The sequence below is a fragment of the Diuraphis noxia genome, unplaced genomic scaffold, assembly GCF_037042655.1.
Source record: "Diuraphis noxia isolate RWA-SAM2 unplaced genomic scaffold, SU_Dnox_SAM2 contig0001, whole genome shotgun sequence".
In the NCBI taxonomy this organism is placed as follows: domain Eukaryota; kingdom Metazoa; phylum Arthropoda; class Insecta; order Hemiptera; family Aphididae; genus Diuraphis; species Diuraphis noxia.
The window spans coordinates 53,647,950-53,668,262 of NW_028301711.1; the positions used below are offsets into that span (position 1 = coordinate 53,647,950).

General features: G+C 27.9%; 2 protein-coding genes and 1 pseudogene across 2 annotated transcripts; 2 read left to right on the top strand and 1 right to left on the bottom strand.

The window, feature by feature from the left end:
- The first annotated feature begins 760 nt into the window (after positions 1-760).
- Positions 761-7,107, top strand: LOC107162214 (carbonic anhydrase 1-like). The gene is made up of 5 exons (XM_015509012.2): positions 761-908; positions 3,771-3,921; positions 4,678-4,783; positions 5,281-5,508; positions 6,554-7,107. Exons 1-5 carry the CDS (start codon positions 761-763, stop codon positions 7,040-7,042), a joined length of 1,122 nt encoding a protein of 373 aa, XP_015364498.2. The 3' UTR covers positions 7,043-7,107.
- Positions 7,108-7,826: 719 nt separating this feature from the next.
- Positions 7,827-13,648, bottom strand: LOC107162211 (BUD13 homolog). The gene is made up of 6 exons (XM_015509009.2): positions 13,469-13,648; positions 11,287-11,380; positions 10,454-10,733; positions 9,411-9,562; positions 8,486-8,682; positions 7,827-8,167 (listed from the first exon to the last, which is right to left on the bottom strand). The coding sequence occupies exons 1-6, from the start codon at positions 13,479-13,481 to the stop codon at positions 7,995-7,997; spliced, it is 909 nt and encodes a 302-aa protein (XP_015364495.1). The 5' UTR covers positions 13,482-13,648; the 3' UTR covers positions 7,827-7,994.
- Positions 9,665-10,241, top strand: LOC149060901 (uncharacterized; annotated as a pseudogene).
- Positions 13,649-20,313: the final 6,665 nt, after the last annotated feature.

Below are 20,313 nucleotides of genomic sequence, written 5' to 3' on the forward strand. Positions count from 1 at the left end.
CATTAGCTATGTTTACTATTGTTAGTCTAGCTCTAAGCTTTGTACAAATATTGTTCATTAGACTAAACCCCCTTTCACACTCAGCTGTTGATATTGGAAATGTTTTACACAAATTATAGACTTCAGGCATGACTTTTTTTGGCAAAAGTGTATTATCTTCAGTTAGTTGTCGAAGACCATTGATAGCATTTTGTTCATTAAGTAAAAAACGTTTACGTATACGCTTCATTTCATTTTCCCCGTGCCTAATATTAGTATTTTCTGGCCAGATGCTAATATCCATAATCAACAAATCCTGAATAATAGTCTCTTCATTGCTATTTTCAAGTAATCTATGTTTAAGATTATTGGTAATGCTTGAAATAAACTGTTTTGGATTAATAGTAATTAATTTAGTGTTAGTTGAAAGTTGAATATTTTTAAATACCATAACTTCTTTAAGTGTAGAAACTTCAGACATATGTTCTCCCGGAGTAACTTTAAATGATTCTATAATCCTTATTGTTCTTTGAATGTGCTTTTGGCCTTGAATAAGTGTAGTTGTACGTTCTTGTAATTGATTAGATAGTATAGATACGGATAGCTCCTATACGGGCGTATACCTGCGTATTAAGTATATTTTAAAAGCTATACGCTCTGATCGACAAATACGTTTTGGGTATACGCCGTATACCCCCGTATACCCTCCAATACACCACTGATTATACCTACAATAGATATTTCCCATGGTGTAGACGAATCATTACAAATGATGCGAGATATGTGGAAAAGAGACGTCGACGACATACTCATGTCGCCGCTAGCCGTCAACATTGACGACATGCTTGTCACGACAATGCCGCCGTTGGAATTTCGGTACTTTGATGTATTGCCCAAAAAAATAAAACTTCAAAACAACGGTCTGACTGGTAAGGTTACAATCGCGAAATCACAAAATATTATCCATATAGAGATTACTATAATCTTATTTATGGTTTTAATTAACAATAAATATTGACGTTCTGAAACTGTAGTAGGTAACTGAATTAAATTGTTTATACTTAGTCCAATGCGTTCAGTATACTTACCTACTATATAGACTATACTAGTATAGTTACTACTGGCTGTTGACTACTAGGTACCTATTTTAAGTATCTTCATATATTTGTTTAAACGATCGATGTAAAAATTTTCTAAACTACTTTTTGGTAATTACTGGACACATTGCAGGCGTCATTTGTGGGATGTAGGGGTCTGGGGTATGCATTTAAATAACATATGTATACTAATATGTAAGCTGAATTATTTTGTAAGCTCTTTATTACTTTTATACGTATTACTATATGCATTACATTAACTAAATATTTGTTTCAAAATAGAATATAATATGACAATATTCAAATATAATATATCCTAGACTGACAAATCATCTCCGTTCAGAATCGTTTTTTGTATACAATGATACCTATAATTGCATTCAAATCTAACCTACCCTAGTTAGAGGTCCACCCCACCACCTAATGTACAGCAGAGCGACATCCACTTACCCGCTTTTTTTAATTATTGTATTATTATGTAGACGAGGCTAAATGGACTAGCTATGATGTCTATTCATCGGGACATACATCTAGATGTTGATGAAATAATTAATGAAATGTCATTAAGTCCTAGAAAATTGGATTTTATAATATAAATGTTGTTTGATATGCTTAAAAATAAATAATTAACATCAAAATGGATATATGTTAATTTATTGTAATAAATTGAATTTCTATATAAAAATATAAAATATGGTAAATTTATTTAATAAAGAGTAAGTAATTGGGGGGGGGGGGGCGAAGCCCTCCAGGGATCTGTATTATGAAAATTGTCTGAACCCTCCCCATGACAAATTCCTAAATACGCCACTGTGCATTGGAGACTTGTTATATGACTACACGGATTACGCTTTTCTAATACAATAATAATTCGGTGGTTGTAGACATTTTCAATGCTAAAAAAATGCGTGCAGGTATATAACTCAATAGTCAATAAAGGTAAGTATAGGTACCTACTTACTTGTTCTGATGAATTGTAAATCGTTACTGAGTAAGACACTGTTATGCATATGTTAAATATTTATTTAATGGTAATTATTTAATCAATGCTTATTTTATTATTATACAAAAAACAATTTTGAGCGGAGACCGTCCGTCAGCCTACTCGTATATTTGATCATATAGAATAGGTATACATAGTAATTTATTTTAATTTCATTATTATTATTATTTGAACGCCTGAAAAAATTTCACAAATATTTGTATAAAAACAATTAAGCCATTTTATTTTTATATTGTATTGAATTCAGGGCTTCAAAACGGTTAAAACCGTTTTTGTTATTAACTGGTTTTTTCGGAAAATTTATACGAACGAAAACAAAAACGGAACCACAATTAGTTATTTTATAAAACGAAAACGAAATAGTTAACCAGAAATATTTTTAGTTCTCAAACAGAAATAATTAAATGTTTAATAATTATGAATAATAATATTTAATTTTACAGATTTTGTTAAGTTGGTCTGACTGTGTTGTTTGTAATAATATGAAAAATTATAGTGGTAGGTATGCACGGACCACGATTTATTAATATTTTAGTCTGGCTCACAGATATATATATATAGTTATTGACTTATTGTGCATATATCTGTGGTCTGGCTACTAATTTCCCACCACACTATTTATAGAAAATACGCTATCATTTTTAAAATTAAAGATTAATTAAATTAATTAAATTAATTAAATTTTAAAAATGTGTAAATTATTTCATAATCATGACAACAATCTGTTTGAGGTACCTACCTATAAAGTTGTTATATAAAAAAAAATTATATACCTATAATTTTAAAAGAACAAAATTAACCGGTTTTATTATTTTGAAAAACGGTTTTAAAAAACTATAAAATATGAAACCAATATTAACCGGTTTTTAAAACCGAAAAGAATAGTAGACGAACTAAAACCATTACCCACTAAAAATCATTACCTACGGTTTGAAGCCCTGGTATCGATTATAGAAAATATTAATTTATGTATCAAGTTTCACGGTTAATACTTTTTGATTTACAGCAAAATGCATCTAAAATAATTTGATGAGAAATATTATGAGATTATATATTATGCTTGAATACTTAATTTCGTGAAAATTCTAAAACAGATCCACTCAAGTTCTTAAAAATTCTAGAATTATCATTTTGTAAGGAATCTTGTACTTAATTTTAATTTTTAGCCATAGAAAAAAAACTATAAAAATTTAAATTTCCAAATGTCTATTGGAAATGCAAAAAGAATAAAAATATTCTAAACTATTCTATGGTTAAAAAATACACTAATATAATATTTAGTGAACATTTTTAAGTTTTCCCACAATATTATTAATTTTTAATTATTAAGAAAAGTTATAGGAATTTTGAACTTTAACTCCTCAAATTATCAACTTTTTTGATATCAGAAAAAAACATTTAAGTTAAAGATTGAATCATTTTTACAACTCACTTATCATTGTAAATAATCACTAAAAATCTCTCAGCTCCGCTCAGAATCTAAAATTAAAAATGATAATTATAGAATATTGATATTATAAAGATCATAAATGTATTTCTTAATCATTAACGAAAACCGTGTGAATAGTGAATACCTAGATAATACATTAGATGTGTCTTATGTTAGTATGTTACCCAATTTGCGCAATTATTCGTGTCGAACACGATTTATTATTTCCATCGTGTGAAACGTGCATCATTATAATGTACAGTAACGATGAATGGATTATGGGATGCCGATCGAAAACCTTGCATCATGGGTGCCAATCTAGACGACAAGTATAATTTTTCTCATTTGCATTTCCACTGGACGGACGTCGATAGTGGTGATGTCGTCAACGAACATATCGTCAACGGTCGAGGGCAAGTATTATGCGCGCGCTCAGGATATTTGTTCGTTTGATGAGGGGAGGGATTACACATTTTTTTACATCCGCTTTCACACACTTATCGAGATTCGCTTCCCCATAAGAAAAGATGCTGTAGTTGAAAATCGAAACTTTATTTCTACTTTAACAAATATTTAGGTACAGACAGAAAAAACCTATATATCATTGTAAAAGCAATACAGTCATCGTTCCGTTTAGAATCTATAACATACATTAAATTGCAGTAAATTATTTTTCAAATTTAAATTGTATTTTTCAATTTTACTTTAGGAACCACTTTTGAATATTAACTGCAGGGTGAAAAAGTAATGTAATTTACCTGGACGTAATTTATTCAAAAAGGACATTTACGGCTTACCTGACTTGGTATACGCAATTCATGTACCCTCGAGATTATAACTTTTAAGTTACCAATTTAGCAGAATCCAAGCAACCAGCACACTGGGCATATTATTCAAATGATTCGTTTATCCATCTAAAAGCAATACCGCGTATATTAAATTATATAGTATATGCCTAACAATGAATAATTTATGCTTCATTTATAGTTCTAATAACGCTACAGTAAACCCATTTGAAACGCTTTAAACATTAAATTCCTTGATAAATGTCAAATGAAAATTTAAGCTGTTACCCTAGGTATTATTAGCCTATAGGTTTAGGTGAAGCTATAGTTTTTCACTGATAACGAGTTTTAAAAAAACCATTAATATACTTTCTCCTTCTCTAGACACAAGCTGGAAATGCATTTAATATTTTTCAAAGGGTCGTGTCAAACAGTTTTCGAAGCTGAATCAATAAATAATGGTTTAGTAACGTTGGCATATTTATTTAACGTAAGTATATTGAACGTGTATCCTACCAGCCACCTTCCTATACTGATATTAATATAATTTAAGTGTTCCATATAATTTTCTTTAGTGAGTATATTGTTTCTAGAACTACTTTTTCACGCTGTTATTATTTGTTTCTTAGTATGAGCTATGAACCTACTACCTAATATCTATTTAATGCTAAATATACCTAAATATTATTATCTAAGTCAGGGGTAGCTAACCTATTATCCACAAATCTCTATTAAGTGCAATACGCGAGAGTTTCCAAACAAAGGTTTCATAAACTTGAAATTTGTTTATTTCTATGCATATTGCATAATATATACCTAGGTTGCTGGGTTTAAATATCTTTAGCAAAATGCAGTTTATAAGTAGTTATTACTATAAGTAGGTAAATTATAGTATAATACATTAAATTTACAATGATCGAATAGTAAAGACGCTTACCAATATAATAAGTTAAGTATAACAGTATACAGGTATTTAATATTTCATAGGTGACAGAAAACCAACATTTCGGTATTGATCACATAACTACTAATTTGAGTAATGTACGAACATTTGGACAAACAGCTAGAATACCGGTTTTTCCTTTAAGCTATTTAATTTATAATCAACCATGTGAGTATTTTACGTACTTGGGCAAAATCGATAAACGTGGATGCAAATGTGGCATAACTCAATGGATAGTGTTTACTAAAACTTTCGATGTTAATCGTGAACAGGTACATATATAATTTATATGGCTATATATACCTACCAGGTACATATAGGTTATTAGCATAAGAAATTTAATACATATTAATAGTTAATTTGTCATGTAAATAGGTACGTCGTTATCACCTACTTAATATTACAGTTTTAGCAGATAGGTATTGGCGTAAAGTCATTGTTTCTTTTTTTTAATTACCTACTATAATTTTCTGTTAGTATAAAAATAATGAGATGATTTTTCTTGAATTATGCAACAATCAGATTTCATATACAGGTAACATATTACCATATAATATACCTAGTTAGGGATAGGTAGCTTTCAGTATTTACCGCTGTCGGTATCGGAAGTCCGCCACAACAGTCTATCACTCGCTTCGCTCGGAATCTAAAATTCTACAGAATATTAAAATATGATGTGTGGATCTATTGCCCGTTATGGATCATGTAACTAATAATCGACATATCGTAGTACATATTTAAAGTTATAACACTTAATACAACATTATTTTTTAGCCCGAGTACACTTAGTCATTATTATTTGTTATTACTGTTATTAGTATTATACCTACCTATCGTCTTATTGGCAAGCAGCAACCACGCCAACTAAAAACTTATTGGAACACGTTCAGAACAGACAATCTCGCAATTCCAGACAGCAGTTACACATACTCCAGTAGTGGCCCACACTAGTTTTCTGTACGGGGTGTTAAAATTTTTTACAACATACCATCATATCATTGATTAAATTTCCAAACAAAAATTTGTTTTGTCAATGTTGTTACATTAAAAACACTTTAAATAGTTACTAGTTATATTTACCATTTTGATAGGGGCAGGGCTGTCGACCGACACCCTTATACTGTTATTTGAGTGCGTCACTAAATTTCGTTGAGCCTATCCCTATAATCTACAAATAATACAATGTTCCCGTGTACCAGATACCTGTCAAAACGTATACAAATAATATTATATATTATGAAAAAATAAAATTATTATTATTATTATGTGCCTAATTTGTACATGTGCGACTTTTCTACGTGAAATTGTCACGCTCAGGTGGAACAGTTCCGCTGCATGAGGAACAAGCGCGGACACGCGATCAATCGAAATTACCGGAAGGCCAACCCAGTGCCACCCGGCAACAATATTCGTCCGTTTTTGGTGGTGTTGGACGTCATTGATAGCAACTCGACAGACGGCGACGTCGTAACAGAGGAGGTGGTGATGGCAGCAACAGATGCTCCAACACCTTCCATTGGACTACGTCAGACTTCGAGATGCCGATCGTTGGCCATCATCGCATCGGAAAAAGGTGGCAATTCGAGCTGGACTCTGTGCGTCAAACCCACCAAAACGCAACTGTTGCGGCGAATGTATAACCTGAACAAACTGTCAGTCCACAAGCACTGGCCACCAACTGCGAAGACAATTGTCATAAGCAGCCATAGTCAATCCGAACCCGAGCAAAAGGCCGATGCTGAATCTGAAAAGCATTTGCGGTCGAAGTTATCGTTCAATTACGTGACCAGACCGTCGTGGAAGTAATCCCTCATAATATTTAACAACACATGTACACTGTTCATATGTGTTGTGTACCAAAGTTTACGACCAACTATATTGTTGTAATGCACCTACCTGTTATGTTACAGTAACATAGTAAATTACGCATTATAATTATCAATGTGTATACTCTTTGTGCAATGTGCATGTTTTACGTATTTAAGTTTACGACCAGCTATTGTCGTAATGCACTTACATGTTATGTTATAAACATAATACATATACCTATTATAATAACTAAATAACGTGAATTTTTTCACTTAGCTGCGAGTGGTATGACTTTGGTTTTGGCCCTTTTTAGCTAACCTACCTCTATTGTTTATATCAGCATTACATATTAACAAACACCTACTTGCCCACTTTTTTGGAATTGGGGCCACCTAGTATAGTATTGATGGAGGCTTACCAGAAAATCCTTTCTTAATGGGTCTAGGTCAGTAGGCGATTTATTTCCATTTTTATATTTATGTCTATCGTCAATAGGTATGCTATATACTATACACAATAAATTGCTACAGGTGTTAGCATTTTTCATTACGATTCTTAACATTTTGTTTTAAAAAGTAATAATCAGTTTTATCCACAATTTAAGATCTAGATTCTGTGTCATTATATCTGTTTGTAATTGTAAAATCGCTGAATTCATCTATGACATTTCTTTATATATTGAGACCACAAATAAAAAGAAACTAGCTCCAATCCTTCTTATATGTTTTTCACACATGAATCAGAAGAAAAATTTAAACTATTTTTCAATATTTTAAAAGTATTGTAGGTTATAATAGCCACTTTTATTTTAAACAAAATGTTCACACTTGATTGTTTTAGACATTTTACAAATATTTATAATTTAATAATAATAGACTTTGGTCTGAATACACATTAACATAATTATAGGTGCCAATTATAATAAACTTGAAACTTTGATCACACAAATTCACATGTCAGAACAGCTCCATTTGTATGCTTCATCTCCCACAGCTTTCTGAGAATTTAGCTGCAATAGCCATTTCTGTTCATAACCATTTGATCTGTCTACACCATCCCAAGCAAATCCTGGGCGTATGCCAAACCTATTTGGTGGACAAAATCCTCGAAACTCTCTTACTTCTAAAAAAAAATAAAAAAATATTATAATTTTTTATGATAACTACATTTATATTAACTGTGGACTGAGAGAAAAATCATTTTATTTATCATTAAATATGTTTTAACAGGTGATTAAAATTTACAAACATTGTTAGATCAAAGAATCATTGTGTGTTAGGAAATTACATTTGTACAATTTAATAATAAGTAAAAGAAGAAATAATTAAAAAAAAAAAAATCATCAACATTTTCCATATTATTTATTTAAATAATTTTTAGAACTTTTAAGAATTTGACTTCACGGTTCATTTATTAAAATACTAAAAACTAGGAATTTACCATGTCTCACACCATCAGGAGACTCTTCACCTGATCCTTTATTTTTTGTGATATATTCAAGCATTGGATCTCCTTCTCTGATTTTAGACTTTAACAAATTCTCCAGGTCTTGATCGTCTGCATATCTTGCTAATGGTTTTTGCATTTCATGCAAATCAGATTGGTATTGTTCTTCAGCATCCTTGACTTGTTTTACACTAAAATTATAAAGTTTATATAAAATTAATTTATGTGTCTTACCCAGTCTGCATAAGACGGTTAGATTACTAAGAAATTTAATTTAATTATACTCATTTTTTTTAAATAACTATTAGTTCAATACTATAGTGCAATACAACAATTAAAATTAAATAATACCTAAATATTATTTGGCGATTTAATATAGCCGTAGGGCTGTATAAACATTTATAACTGAGCTAAGAGCTAAAAGATAAAAGGGATGAAATAATAAAGATGATAATGATAATATTAATTGCAATTGTCAATTGGACCATAGACTTTATACCAATAGACACAATGTGGTAGTAGTTTTGACGTCTATACAAAATGGTGGTGATCAAGGTAGCACACCACACATGTGCGATGATATAATAAACAGTATATTACTATACATAATATATAACCCAACCTCGCCGGCTGGACATGCTCCATCTATTAGTTTAAGGTCTATGAATGAGAGATAATAATCATAGATAATTTACTGTAATTTTATGTATAAGAATGGTGAGAAGAGAAAGTAGAGGGTTAAACATAATATTTATTTCATTCGGGAAACTGAATATTGGATTGGAAATATTTGTTTTGGGCTGCCCGTTGTTATGTCAGCTTACAATGGACCTGGATTTATTTAATAGTTTAAGTATATTTAATACTTGGTTAATGATTCCATCAATAATTATTAATAATGTACAAATTAATTAGGTACCCTTTTCCCCATATAGCATATTTTGCTTTATGCTCTTTTAATATTTCTTCTTTTTTTCTTTCTTCTTCTCTTTCTTTTTTGAGGTCTCGTTTCTTACCCGTTTTTCGGTCACGTCTAATAGGCATACCATTTTCTATTGACTCTTCATTTTCCTAAAAATTAAGAATAATATTTTATATCAGTGGCGTATTTATTGGGAGGGGCGATGAGGGGGCTTCAGCTCCCCCCCCCTCCTAGAAAACCAGGAATTATTTATGAAGTCTGCTTATTATGTCCTATCAGATGTAAATCGTAAAAGTTCTATATAATTTTATAAAGAATTATTAGTAGGTAACAACGAACAAGTTATTAATGCAATGTGTCTGGCGATTTTGTTCGTAACGATTATACGGTATAATCAGGTATAATTTATATAAAAGATGTTGAATTTTATGAAAATGATTTATCCGGGCTTAATATGACGTTATAGAAGTAGAGTATGAAATTTGGCAAGTTAAGTGGAAGAATATTGAACACAATTTAAGGCCCAAAACTGCTATAGAAACTTTGAGTATCTGTGATAATTCAATTTACCCAAACATGAATTACTAAAAATAGTATCTATAATACTATAATCCACTGCTTCAGCTGACTGCAGCTTTTCGACGTTGAGAAGACAAGAAATACAACTTCAGAATCCAGACTAGTGGGACTTGTACTATTAGCTATTCATAGAGACATTGACATACCAGATGACATTTTATTAGACAAATTTGCCAACAGCGCAAAGAAAGAAATTTAAATTTAATAAGATTTGTTATATTATTATTATTATTATTATTTTATTATTAATTCTTTTAAAACATTAAAAATCATAACAAAAATTAAAAATTGTGTACTCATTTTCTAAACTTATGATTTTAATAGGCTGAATTGGGAATTTCAGTTGGAGAAAATACCACAGCCCTCCCACTCCACCAAAAAAAAAAATATCTAAATACGCCCCTGTTTTATACCTAGCAGCTGTTATGTTTATTTTAAAATTTAACTTATGACTAAAATACCTCTTTTATGATATCATTTAAAGTGGATTTATTTATTTGCTGTACATAATTGTTGACTTGATCAACATTGATTTTAGTAGAATCTTCTTCAATGTCACTATCTCCACCTAATCGTTTCCACCGATTTTTATTTTTGTACATGTCCAATGTCTTAATATCTTGAGGTCTCTCATCAATAACACCTACAATTTGAGGTGCAAATTCATCAACAGGATCAAATTCAATGTTATTTCCATCTTCATTTTCAACATAATCAATATTGTCATCAATAATTTGTACTCTACAACAGAAATGTCATAAATATAAGTATTTTTGTTTGTATTTTAGTATATAATGGTAAAGTTGAGCATTGTGTTAAATTCTGTTATGTTTTTATGCTTCACTTTTAAATTTTAGCTAGATAAAGGCCTGCAAACAATTTTTCACCCTTATAATTAATGATCTAAAAATATGTATAATACCCAAAATTTTAATCCTACATGTATCTCATAATTATATTAAGAAGTATATTATAACTTATAAGAATTATTTTTTTAAATATTAATATATTATATATATTTCAATAAAATAAAAAATTATATGTAATACCTAATTTATGTTTGAACCACTAAAAAATTTTGAATTTTTATATGGCCCTTGAAAAAGTTTGAAGACCCCTGCTTTATATAAAAGCTACAGTTTTTTGTTTATATAAAATCAAATCCTTAATTAAAACAAATAATTAAGTTGGAAGTTATGCAAAATTTAACAATAATACAACCAGAAATTTATACATTCACTTAAAAATACTTAAAAATGGGGCCAAAACCCATGGTCATATATTAAAAAAATACCTTTTTTGAATTTTGATTTTATCTTTTTTCTTCTTTATGCCAGAAAGATATCTTTTTAGATAATCCTTTTGAGATATAACCTTTTTTTTAGACTCTGAAAATATAAAATATTGTTATTACTATTTAAAATATAATTTAAAACAATAAATTAAATTATGCTAATTTGCATTAACATTTATGATACTGTCTAACCTAACCATTTAGTATTTATACACTGATGTATATTATTCAGTATCATTATTTAATCTAAATTTTTATTTTAATAGTAATATATATTCTCTTGACGCTTTCCTCATGAAAATGTCTGGTTGGAAATAGATACCTATACCACTATTTATTACTATCAATTTTAAATGAATCATCATTATCAACTTAAAAGCATACAAAACCTACACAAAATTGTATAAATTCTCTTATGAAGAAAAAGAAAACCAACAATTAATTTATTTTTATATCTTAAAATAATATCTTTATATACACAATGACACAATTTAACATAAATACATAATATATAATTTAATAAAATACTGTATACTAGTTAAAAATAAATGACAATAATTATGAAAATTATATATGGATAATAAATAATAATTTATTGAGAAACAAATTTATCAGAAAATTCTCAAAAAGAGTATTTTGAAAAAATGTAATATGTTTCAAATTAATTTACTCCAAAAATATTGATATTTAAAAAAATTTTAAAAAGTAATTTGACTATAAATATTGGTTTTACCATCAAAATTTGTCTGAAATTTCAAAAATTCACCATTTTTGCTTTAATAAAGAATTGATTCAAAATCTGATTTTTGTTATTTTTAAATATATTCAAGGAAAACTTTTTAAAGTTCTTGAATTTTTTTTGTTCTACATAAGAAGTGTTCTGTAGTGATTCAAACTTTTGTTTTTCAAATACGAACTCCCGTTTTTTACTTAATGAGTGGATCATGTTTTTATGAACATTTTGATATATATAATTCAAAATTTGAACTAATAGTTTAGTAAATGTTTGTACTAAAAATATATCCCTAAAAATGGTTCTACAAGAATTTAAAATGTATGTTCTATTGGAACTGTACTCTGTTCAAAATGGGATCGGTACACAGCAGTGAGCAGACCACCTCAGGATGTGCCGTGAAACAAAGCATGATCTTTGCTCTTTATAAATTGTCAAATTTAAAAACAGTTGACAATGACTGTTTGAATATTTAGATTTGATACAATCACGACTCAAGCAAATTAACTAACATACATATTAATACAAATGTACATACAATATAAAATATTGAAAAGACTAAGTTAACTCTTAATTTAAAAATACATCAAAAATCTGCTTGATATGTATTAGTTAGGTATTACACTTAAGATAATGTTGGTGCACTATTTGTAAACTTTAACCTTTTTGCAGTGTTTCAATTATTATAAGAGTTTAAAGTGTGTATAATATTATCATTTAAAAACACTCATATCATGTTTTAAAAGTAAAATAGGTACTTTTCTGTTATACCTACTACCGCTCGATGCCGCGACTACCGCTTGACTTTTTATTGATCTATTGATTTATTTTGATGACTTTTTGATTTATATTGTAATAACTTTCCACTGCTGTGATAATTTTAGAATTTATAATTTGACGGTTTGTGATAATATTGATGATTTTATGTTTTATACACGATTTAAGTTAGTACTACCTTAAATTGTGGTTTTACACCTGTAATAATTTATGTGATTGCTATTCATAAACGTTATACTAATATACATTGTTACATAAATGGCAATTCATGATGTGTATTGTGTATTATGTATTAAAATACAGAACTATCTGGATAGTACTATAGTAGTCGAAATAAACAGAATTGAGTAGTCGCGGCATCAGCGCGGTAGTCAAGATAACAGAATTGAGGGTCGTGGTAGTAGGGATAACAGAAAAGTACCGTAAATATTATAAAAAAGTTAATATAAGAACACAGTTAATCTTAATGTTCTTGATTTATAATAGGTGAATTTCACAATACTTAGCTAACCATTTACCAATTTGCTATGTTGTCCATAGACCAATGAGAGAAAACAAATAGTGCCCTGACATATTATTAAGTTAAAGAACACAACATTTTAGTATTTTCGTGACAAGTAAACAAAGATGTTCGAAATAAGTAAAAAATCATTTAGGTAATGTTTGACTCACCTTTTTCTGACATTTTTTCTGCTTCAGACTAATAAATAATAGAGTTCTGTCAAATCTGAACTTATTTAGTCGCAAGCCAGATCTTTACCTACCAATGCAGTAAGATGTAAATTTAAAATTACCAAATTCTGGAAATGCGGAATAATAACAAACAATATTATTTGAAATTTATGAATATTATAATCAATGCAACTTGTAGATAACCGTGCTATCACGAACACGGCCAGTGATAACAGCGATGATCACTAACATAGATAATAAAGAACCACTAACAACTAAAGTAGAAAAAGGCCACCAGTGTTGCATAATACCTATACAATTTGGTAAAAGGAAAAATACGATGTGATACACAATTAATGTTCCAATTACATTTTAATTAAATGGTTTACTTGAAAAAGGAAAAATAAGTTATGAATAAATTTACAAAATAATATAGTCTAGTCGGTCCTATTATCGGCAATAATAATATAATAAAATATAATATAATAATAATATAATATAATATAATATACAGATACAGCACATATAGTATTTAAAATATAGGTACCTAAAGATTTTGATATTTGTTTATGTTATATTGTTATCAAATATAAAAAGTACACGCGAGCAATGCAATTAGCTTTAAATATGAGTAATATGAATTAATTTGTCATTACGATTATTGGACCGATAAAAATGTTGCACCTGTTGAAATTTAATGGAATTACGCCGATGTAGTATATTGTATAGCTATTAACTAACCACCTACTTTTTGGGATTTTAAACACCGCTCGATTTTTCTGAGCATATTATAATTAAATACTATTGATTTTATTTTAATTGGAAAGTATAGAGGTATCCAAAGCTGGACAGTAGGTAACTAGGTAGTTAAAAAGTTATATTATCAGTAACTTTTTTATAACTTTTAACAACTAGTTAAAAAAAATGAATACTAGAAATATGTGTAACATAATTTGGTTATTTTGCTATGATTAAAGTTAATAGCGAATTTTTCTTCCGAACTTGTCGTTGTCTTGATTTTTTAATGAAATTAAAGATATTTTTACTTAAATAAATAATAATAAAACCGTCAGAATAACGTGTCTGATCCCCGCATACAGACATAATATAGTGTGTTTCCTTTTCCTACAAACTACACTTTACAGTTTAACAATTATATAGTGTTCAGGAATGTACAGTAAAAAATAAAACATTAACGTTCTCATTCAATTCTTAAAAAAAGAAATCGTTCGTGTTCACGTTTGTGATTTTTTTAGACGGACGCGTTCACATTCACGTTTTTTGAAAAAACGAATGCGTTAATTTAATTTTTAATTTTCTTACCACATGCAGAAATTATAATAAGAAAGTATTAGTTTATAATATTATTTATTTATTTATTTTATATAATATATTAATTAAAAGGTATATAGATAAATAGATACATTGAGCGTCTTAAAAATCGTTCAAATTTATTAAAATATAAACATTTACGTTTATTTTTTTATTTATTTTAATTTTAGATTAATTATTTTTTTTTCAAAAATTAAAAAGTTAAAAAATAATGTTTTAACTTTTTTATCATACAAATTTACTCAATCAAAAAAAATACAGGTTGCCCTTGTCCACACGAGTCTATAAAAAAAAAATCAGATTTATGATATATTTTTATCATCTCAGGAGATATTATAATTGGTAAATCCTCCCGGAACACCCTGTATATATTACCTATGTATATTACTTTGTTACCGGTATTGAATTTTTAAATCATTTTTAACTTCAAGATTTTTTAATTAAAGTCATGAGAAAAAAGTGTTGTTGAAGAAATTACTTTTTACTTTTTTTATCATTATTATTTTTTAATTTTTCTGAAAACTTCAATGCATAAAATAGAACTGCGAACAAATAGTTATATTGCATATAATCAAAATGTAAATAATTTAAAGTTACTTATAACAGTTGTAACTAATGATCTACTCGTTAGGAATTTAATTTAAATTTATAAAAAGGTAGGAATGAAATCAAAAATGTGAATTGTCATTCAAATAATTAAAAACTTATGAGTAAAATATAGCAAGTAAAAAAAACTGAATAAGTAAATCTGCTGTATCTATACTATAGTAAATTTCTAGTGTATCTAATCATTAGGTATAGATCGTAAATCAGTGTGTAATCTAGATATGTAATAAATTTTAATTTAATAAATTATTGTTTACGTATATTTTAAATTACACTAATTTCGTTAAAGCATGGATTTCGAATGTATTGATTTTACCATGATGTGTGTTTTTTTTTTGTGTGTCTGTCATCACGTTTTGGGGAAGTAAAAATGCTTCGATTTTTGACTTCAGTACCTCGTTCGATCAGAAAGTGAATCTAGTTGGTACTTTGGGGGGTCAAAAGTAAAAAATTCTTAATACTTTTCTAAATAATTGAGAAAAACAAACTAAAAATTAAGAGAAAAACGGGAAATTTTACGCACACTCATTTTTCGACAAAATCGATTTTGGTTTTTGATGTAACTTTAAAACAAATGATCATAGATACATGCAATTTTCAAAAAATTTCGACTTAAGTTGAACTATTCATAGGCATTTCAAATTTTCGATCATTATCAGTTTTTTTAAAATTAATATCGATAAAAATTTATTTGTTAGGCAGAAAAGCTTGAAAATTTAATACAAGGCTCTTAACATATTGTTACAATAGCAGTTGAAAAATAAAATAAATTCATAGTCACAATTTTTTTTTATAAGCATTCAAAGTTTGAAGTTTGACAAAATACGTAAAAATCACGAAAATTCACAAATTATTTTAAGCTAGAAATTCATAAAAAATTTTCTTTTTAAATCTAAGATTTAAAAATGTAATACAAGATTCTTTACAAGTTGTTCAATCTTTATCGCAAATAAAAATTCCACCGGAAATTCAAATTAAATTTTTATGAGCATTTGAAATTTAAATTTTTACAACATTGGATTTTCACTTTTAGCGATTTCCTTATTTTGGTTTAACTTTAAAACAAATTACCGCAGATACTTGAAATTTTGACTGAATGTTTATATAGGCGTTTTATATATTTGATAAAATTTTCAAAATATTTAGATTTGTTTTGAGCTGTTTACTGACATTTTAATTTTTCAACTTTTTTAGTTTTTTTTTTCTATAAATATCAATAAAAATGTATTTGTTCTGTAGAAAAGCTTGAAAATTTAATACAAGGCTTCGTAAAAATTACGGCAATGTTCAAATTATCTTAGATAGAAATTCATAAAAGTTTTTCTTTTTAATTCTAAGATTTGAAAATTTAATACAAGGCTCCTAACATATTTTTACAATAGAAGTTGAAAAATAAAAGAAATACATTGTCACAATTTTTTTTTATAAGCATTCAAAGTTTGAATTTTTACAACATATTATGTAAAAATCACGAAAATTCGTAAATTATTTTATGCTAGAAATTCATAAAAAATTATCCTTTTATATCTAAGATTTGAAAATTTAATACAAGGCTCATTATATATTTTTACAATAGCAATTGAAAAATAAAAGAAATATATAGTCACAATTTTTTTTTATAAGCATTTAAATTTCAAATTTTGACTAAATACGTAAAAATTACGGCAATGTTCAAATTATCTTAGATAGAAATTCATAAAAGTTTTCTTTTTTAATTCTAAGATTTGAAAATTTAATACAAGGCTCCTAACATATTTATACAATAGCAGTTGCAAAATAAAAGGAATACATAGTCATAAATTTTTTTTAAGCATTCTAAGTTTGAGTTTTGACAACATATTATGTAAAAACCACGAAAATACAGAAATTATTTTAAGCTAGAAATTCATAAAAAATTTTCTTTTTATATCTAAGATTTGAAAATTTAATACAAGGTTCATAATATACTTTTACGATAAAAATTGAAAAATAAAAGAAATGCGTAGTCACAATTTTTTTTTTACAAGCATTCAAAGTTTGAATTTTGACAACATATGTAAAATCACGAAAATTCGCAAATTATTTCAAACTAGAAATTCATAAAAATTTTTCTTTTTAAATCTAAGATTTGAAAATTTTTAATAATCTATAATATATCCTACACAGATAAACCCTCTTCGCTCAGAATCGTTTTTTGTATATACAATGATATAATATCATTGGATTCAAATTTAATTCCATCCATTACAGTAACCCACTTGTAACCTACTGTACAGCAGAGCAACATACACGACTTACCCGCTTTTTTTATGTTCACGTTCAATTTGAAAAAAACTATAGTGACGTTAGTATGACGATAACGTATCGTTCACGGCTCACTAAATTAAGGTAGACGGAAAAAAAAGTCTTAGCGTAAAACGTCCGGCGCTAGGCGTGGGCGAAGTGGGCCATTGCCCACGGCCTCTTACCTCAAAGGGCCTCGCGTTTCAAAGGGACTTATAATTAACCATAGAAAAATATGGGAGAAGTATCTATACAAAAATTTTTGTATCCATGAAATTATTTTATAAAGGGGGTCGCAGCAGACGAATTTTTCAAGCGTTTTAGACCAATAAGCGGTAGTAAATTACACATACTTTGGAATGTCCGATTTTAATTTTTTATACATGTATGAACTCTTTGACAAAATATCTAGGTTATTTAGGAAGTCGATTTTCAATTTTCAATTTTAAAAGACCTTAAAATAACGATTTTTTTTTCAAAAATTCCATGAAATAATTACGTTACATTTGTATTTATTTTTGGCACATCTAATTTTAAATCAAAAAAGTGATTCCTAAAGAGCATAGTCTAGAAGTTTATAAATTCAACCATTTTTTCAAAATTACAATCGGCCTTCAGGAAGTATGTTTAATTTACTACCGCTTTTAGTAGTTTTTATAGCATTGCAAACATGAATATTATATTTCACTTTTCGTAAAGTATTGACATGTTCCTGCGCGTGCGAGAGTTTATTTCTGCGGCGGCTCGCGGCTGCCGACCGGCCGTCATAGATGCTCGGAAGTCGGAAACAATTAGCCGATAAAGATTATTGGATAGGTATAGAACATTACTAATGGGCGACAATAATAATTATATTTTTCCAAATTTAATACAACCCACATATATTAAAATTTCAAGGAAATACAAAGTATAATAACAGTAAGTATATTTTCGTTATGTAAATTACGATCTAGATTATGTTAGAAACCTTGTAATTTCAAATAATAATAAAGTTTTTAAAAAATATTTTATAAGAACATTTTTAAATAAGTGCATGTTAAATTTTATTAATTTTTTATTGTATTTATTTTAATAATTTGTGATGTATAAACTAAAAATTATATTATAATTTACCTAACGAAAATATTTATATTTAAAAATTTTTTAAAAAATCAGCCTTTTGACTTAAATAAGTGTTTTAACCATATAAATTTTTCTGAAAATCAAATTTACATATTGGCTATATTGAATATTTCGAGAAAAAAAATGTATCAATTTTTAAGTTTTTTATTTTTTTATATGGTTTTAGAATTAATTGATTTAGTAAATGAACGTGAGTTTCCTTTTCCTATCGGGGATGGTTTTTAACACTACTTTTTTAAATAATTGTATTTGTATAAAAATGTTAAGCAATGTAATAGTTAATAACTATGAAATAACAAAGTGATTCTCTTGTGTAGTATAATGTAATTGTACATTTTTGCGAATTGCAGCGAAAGCCGAGTAGTTAGTAGGTAATATAATAGTAAAAGCCACGGTTTAAGATATACTATATATATAATATATACTAATATATAATAATAATAATATAATACTAATATATATAATACTAATATATAATATATACGATATATCTTAAACCGTGGTAAAAGATAACGCGCGCAATTGAACATGATATATTTTTAATTAGGTATACGTAGTTCTGGGAATTCGTAATACTGTCGACGACCGAATGTCCGTGGCACGCGATAATGGATTACACACACTAATGTTCATTTACTACTCACACATAGACATAGCCCAAATGTTCATGTTATGTGAATTGCCTAAATATTACTCCTTAAAACATGATACGCTGGAGCCCCCTTAAAAAAAAAATCATAAGCATAAATGTTATATTTCGTCATATTTAGTCATTACTAAAAGTACCAGATCACACTAAGCGTTTTGTCGGTTGCCGATCGGCAAACGACCGCGACTATTCTATAATTAACATATAAACCGCGTTATCGGGGCCAGACTGACCGATTCGGCGAACCGATTTTATCTAAACTCGATAACATAATTTCATTTTGACAGTTGTTGTTAGTTCAATTTGTTGCGTTTTATCCTCGTTTCTGTATCGATGGATTACCGAAAATTATATTCAATTTAACCAGACTTTATTAAGGATGCAAAACAACTCATCAAATACATAATAGAAAATAATTTACAAGAAATATATCCAAATGTTTATATAACAGTCAGAATTATGCTCACTATTCCTGTCAGTACAGCTTCACCAGAGAGAAGTTTTTCGAAGCTTAAAATAATTAAAAATTACCTACGAAATACGTTGACACAAGAAAGACTCTCAGCATTAGCAGTTTTGTCCAATGAAACGAAAATTTCAAATAATTTAAATTACGAAGATATACTTAAAACATTTAGTGAAGCAAAAAGCCGAAAAGTCCATTTCTTGTAAATAAAAAAAAATGAAACTTCTAACAGTATTATTAATTAAAAAAAATATGTATTTAATTATATAATTATGTATAAATAAAATATTAAAATTATATTGACTACTTTGCAAATAAAAGGTTAATAATTAGAGTTTATTGTTTTAAAAAATTGTAAATCTTAATATTTATTAAATAACTATTGTTACTTAAATGTTTATTAAAAAA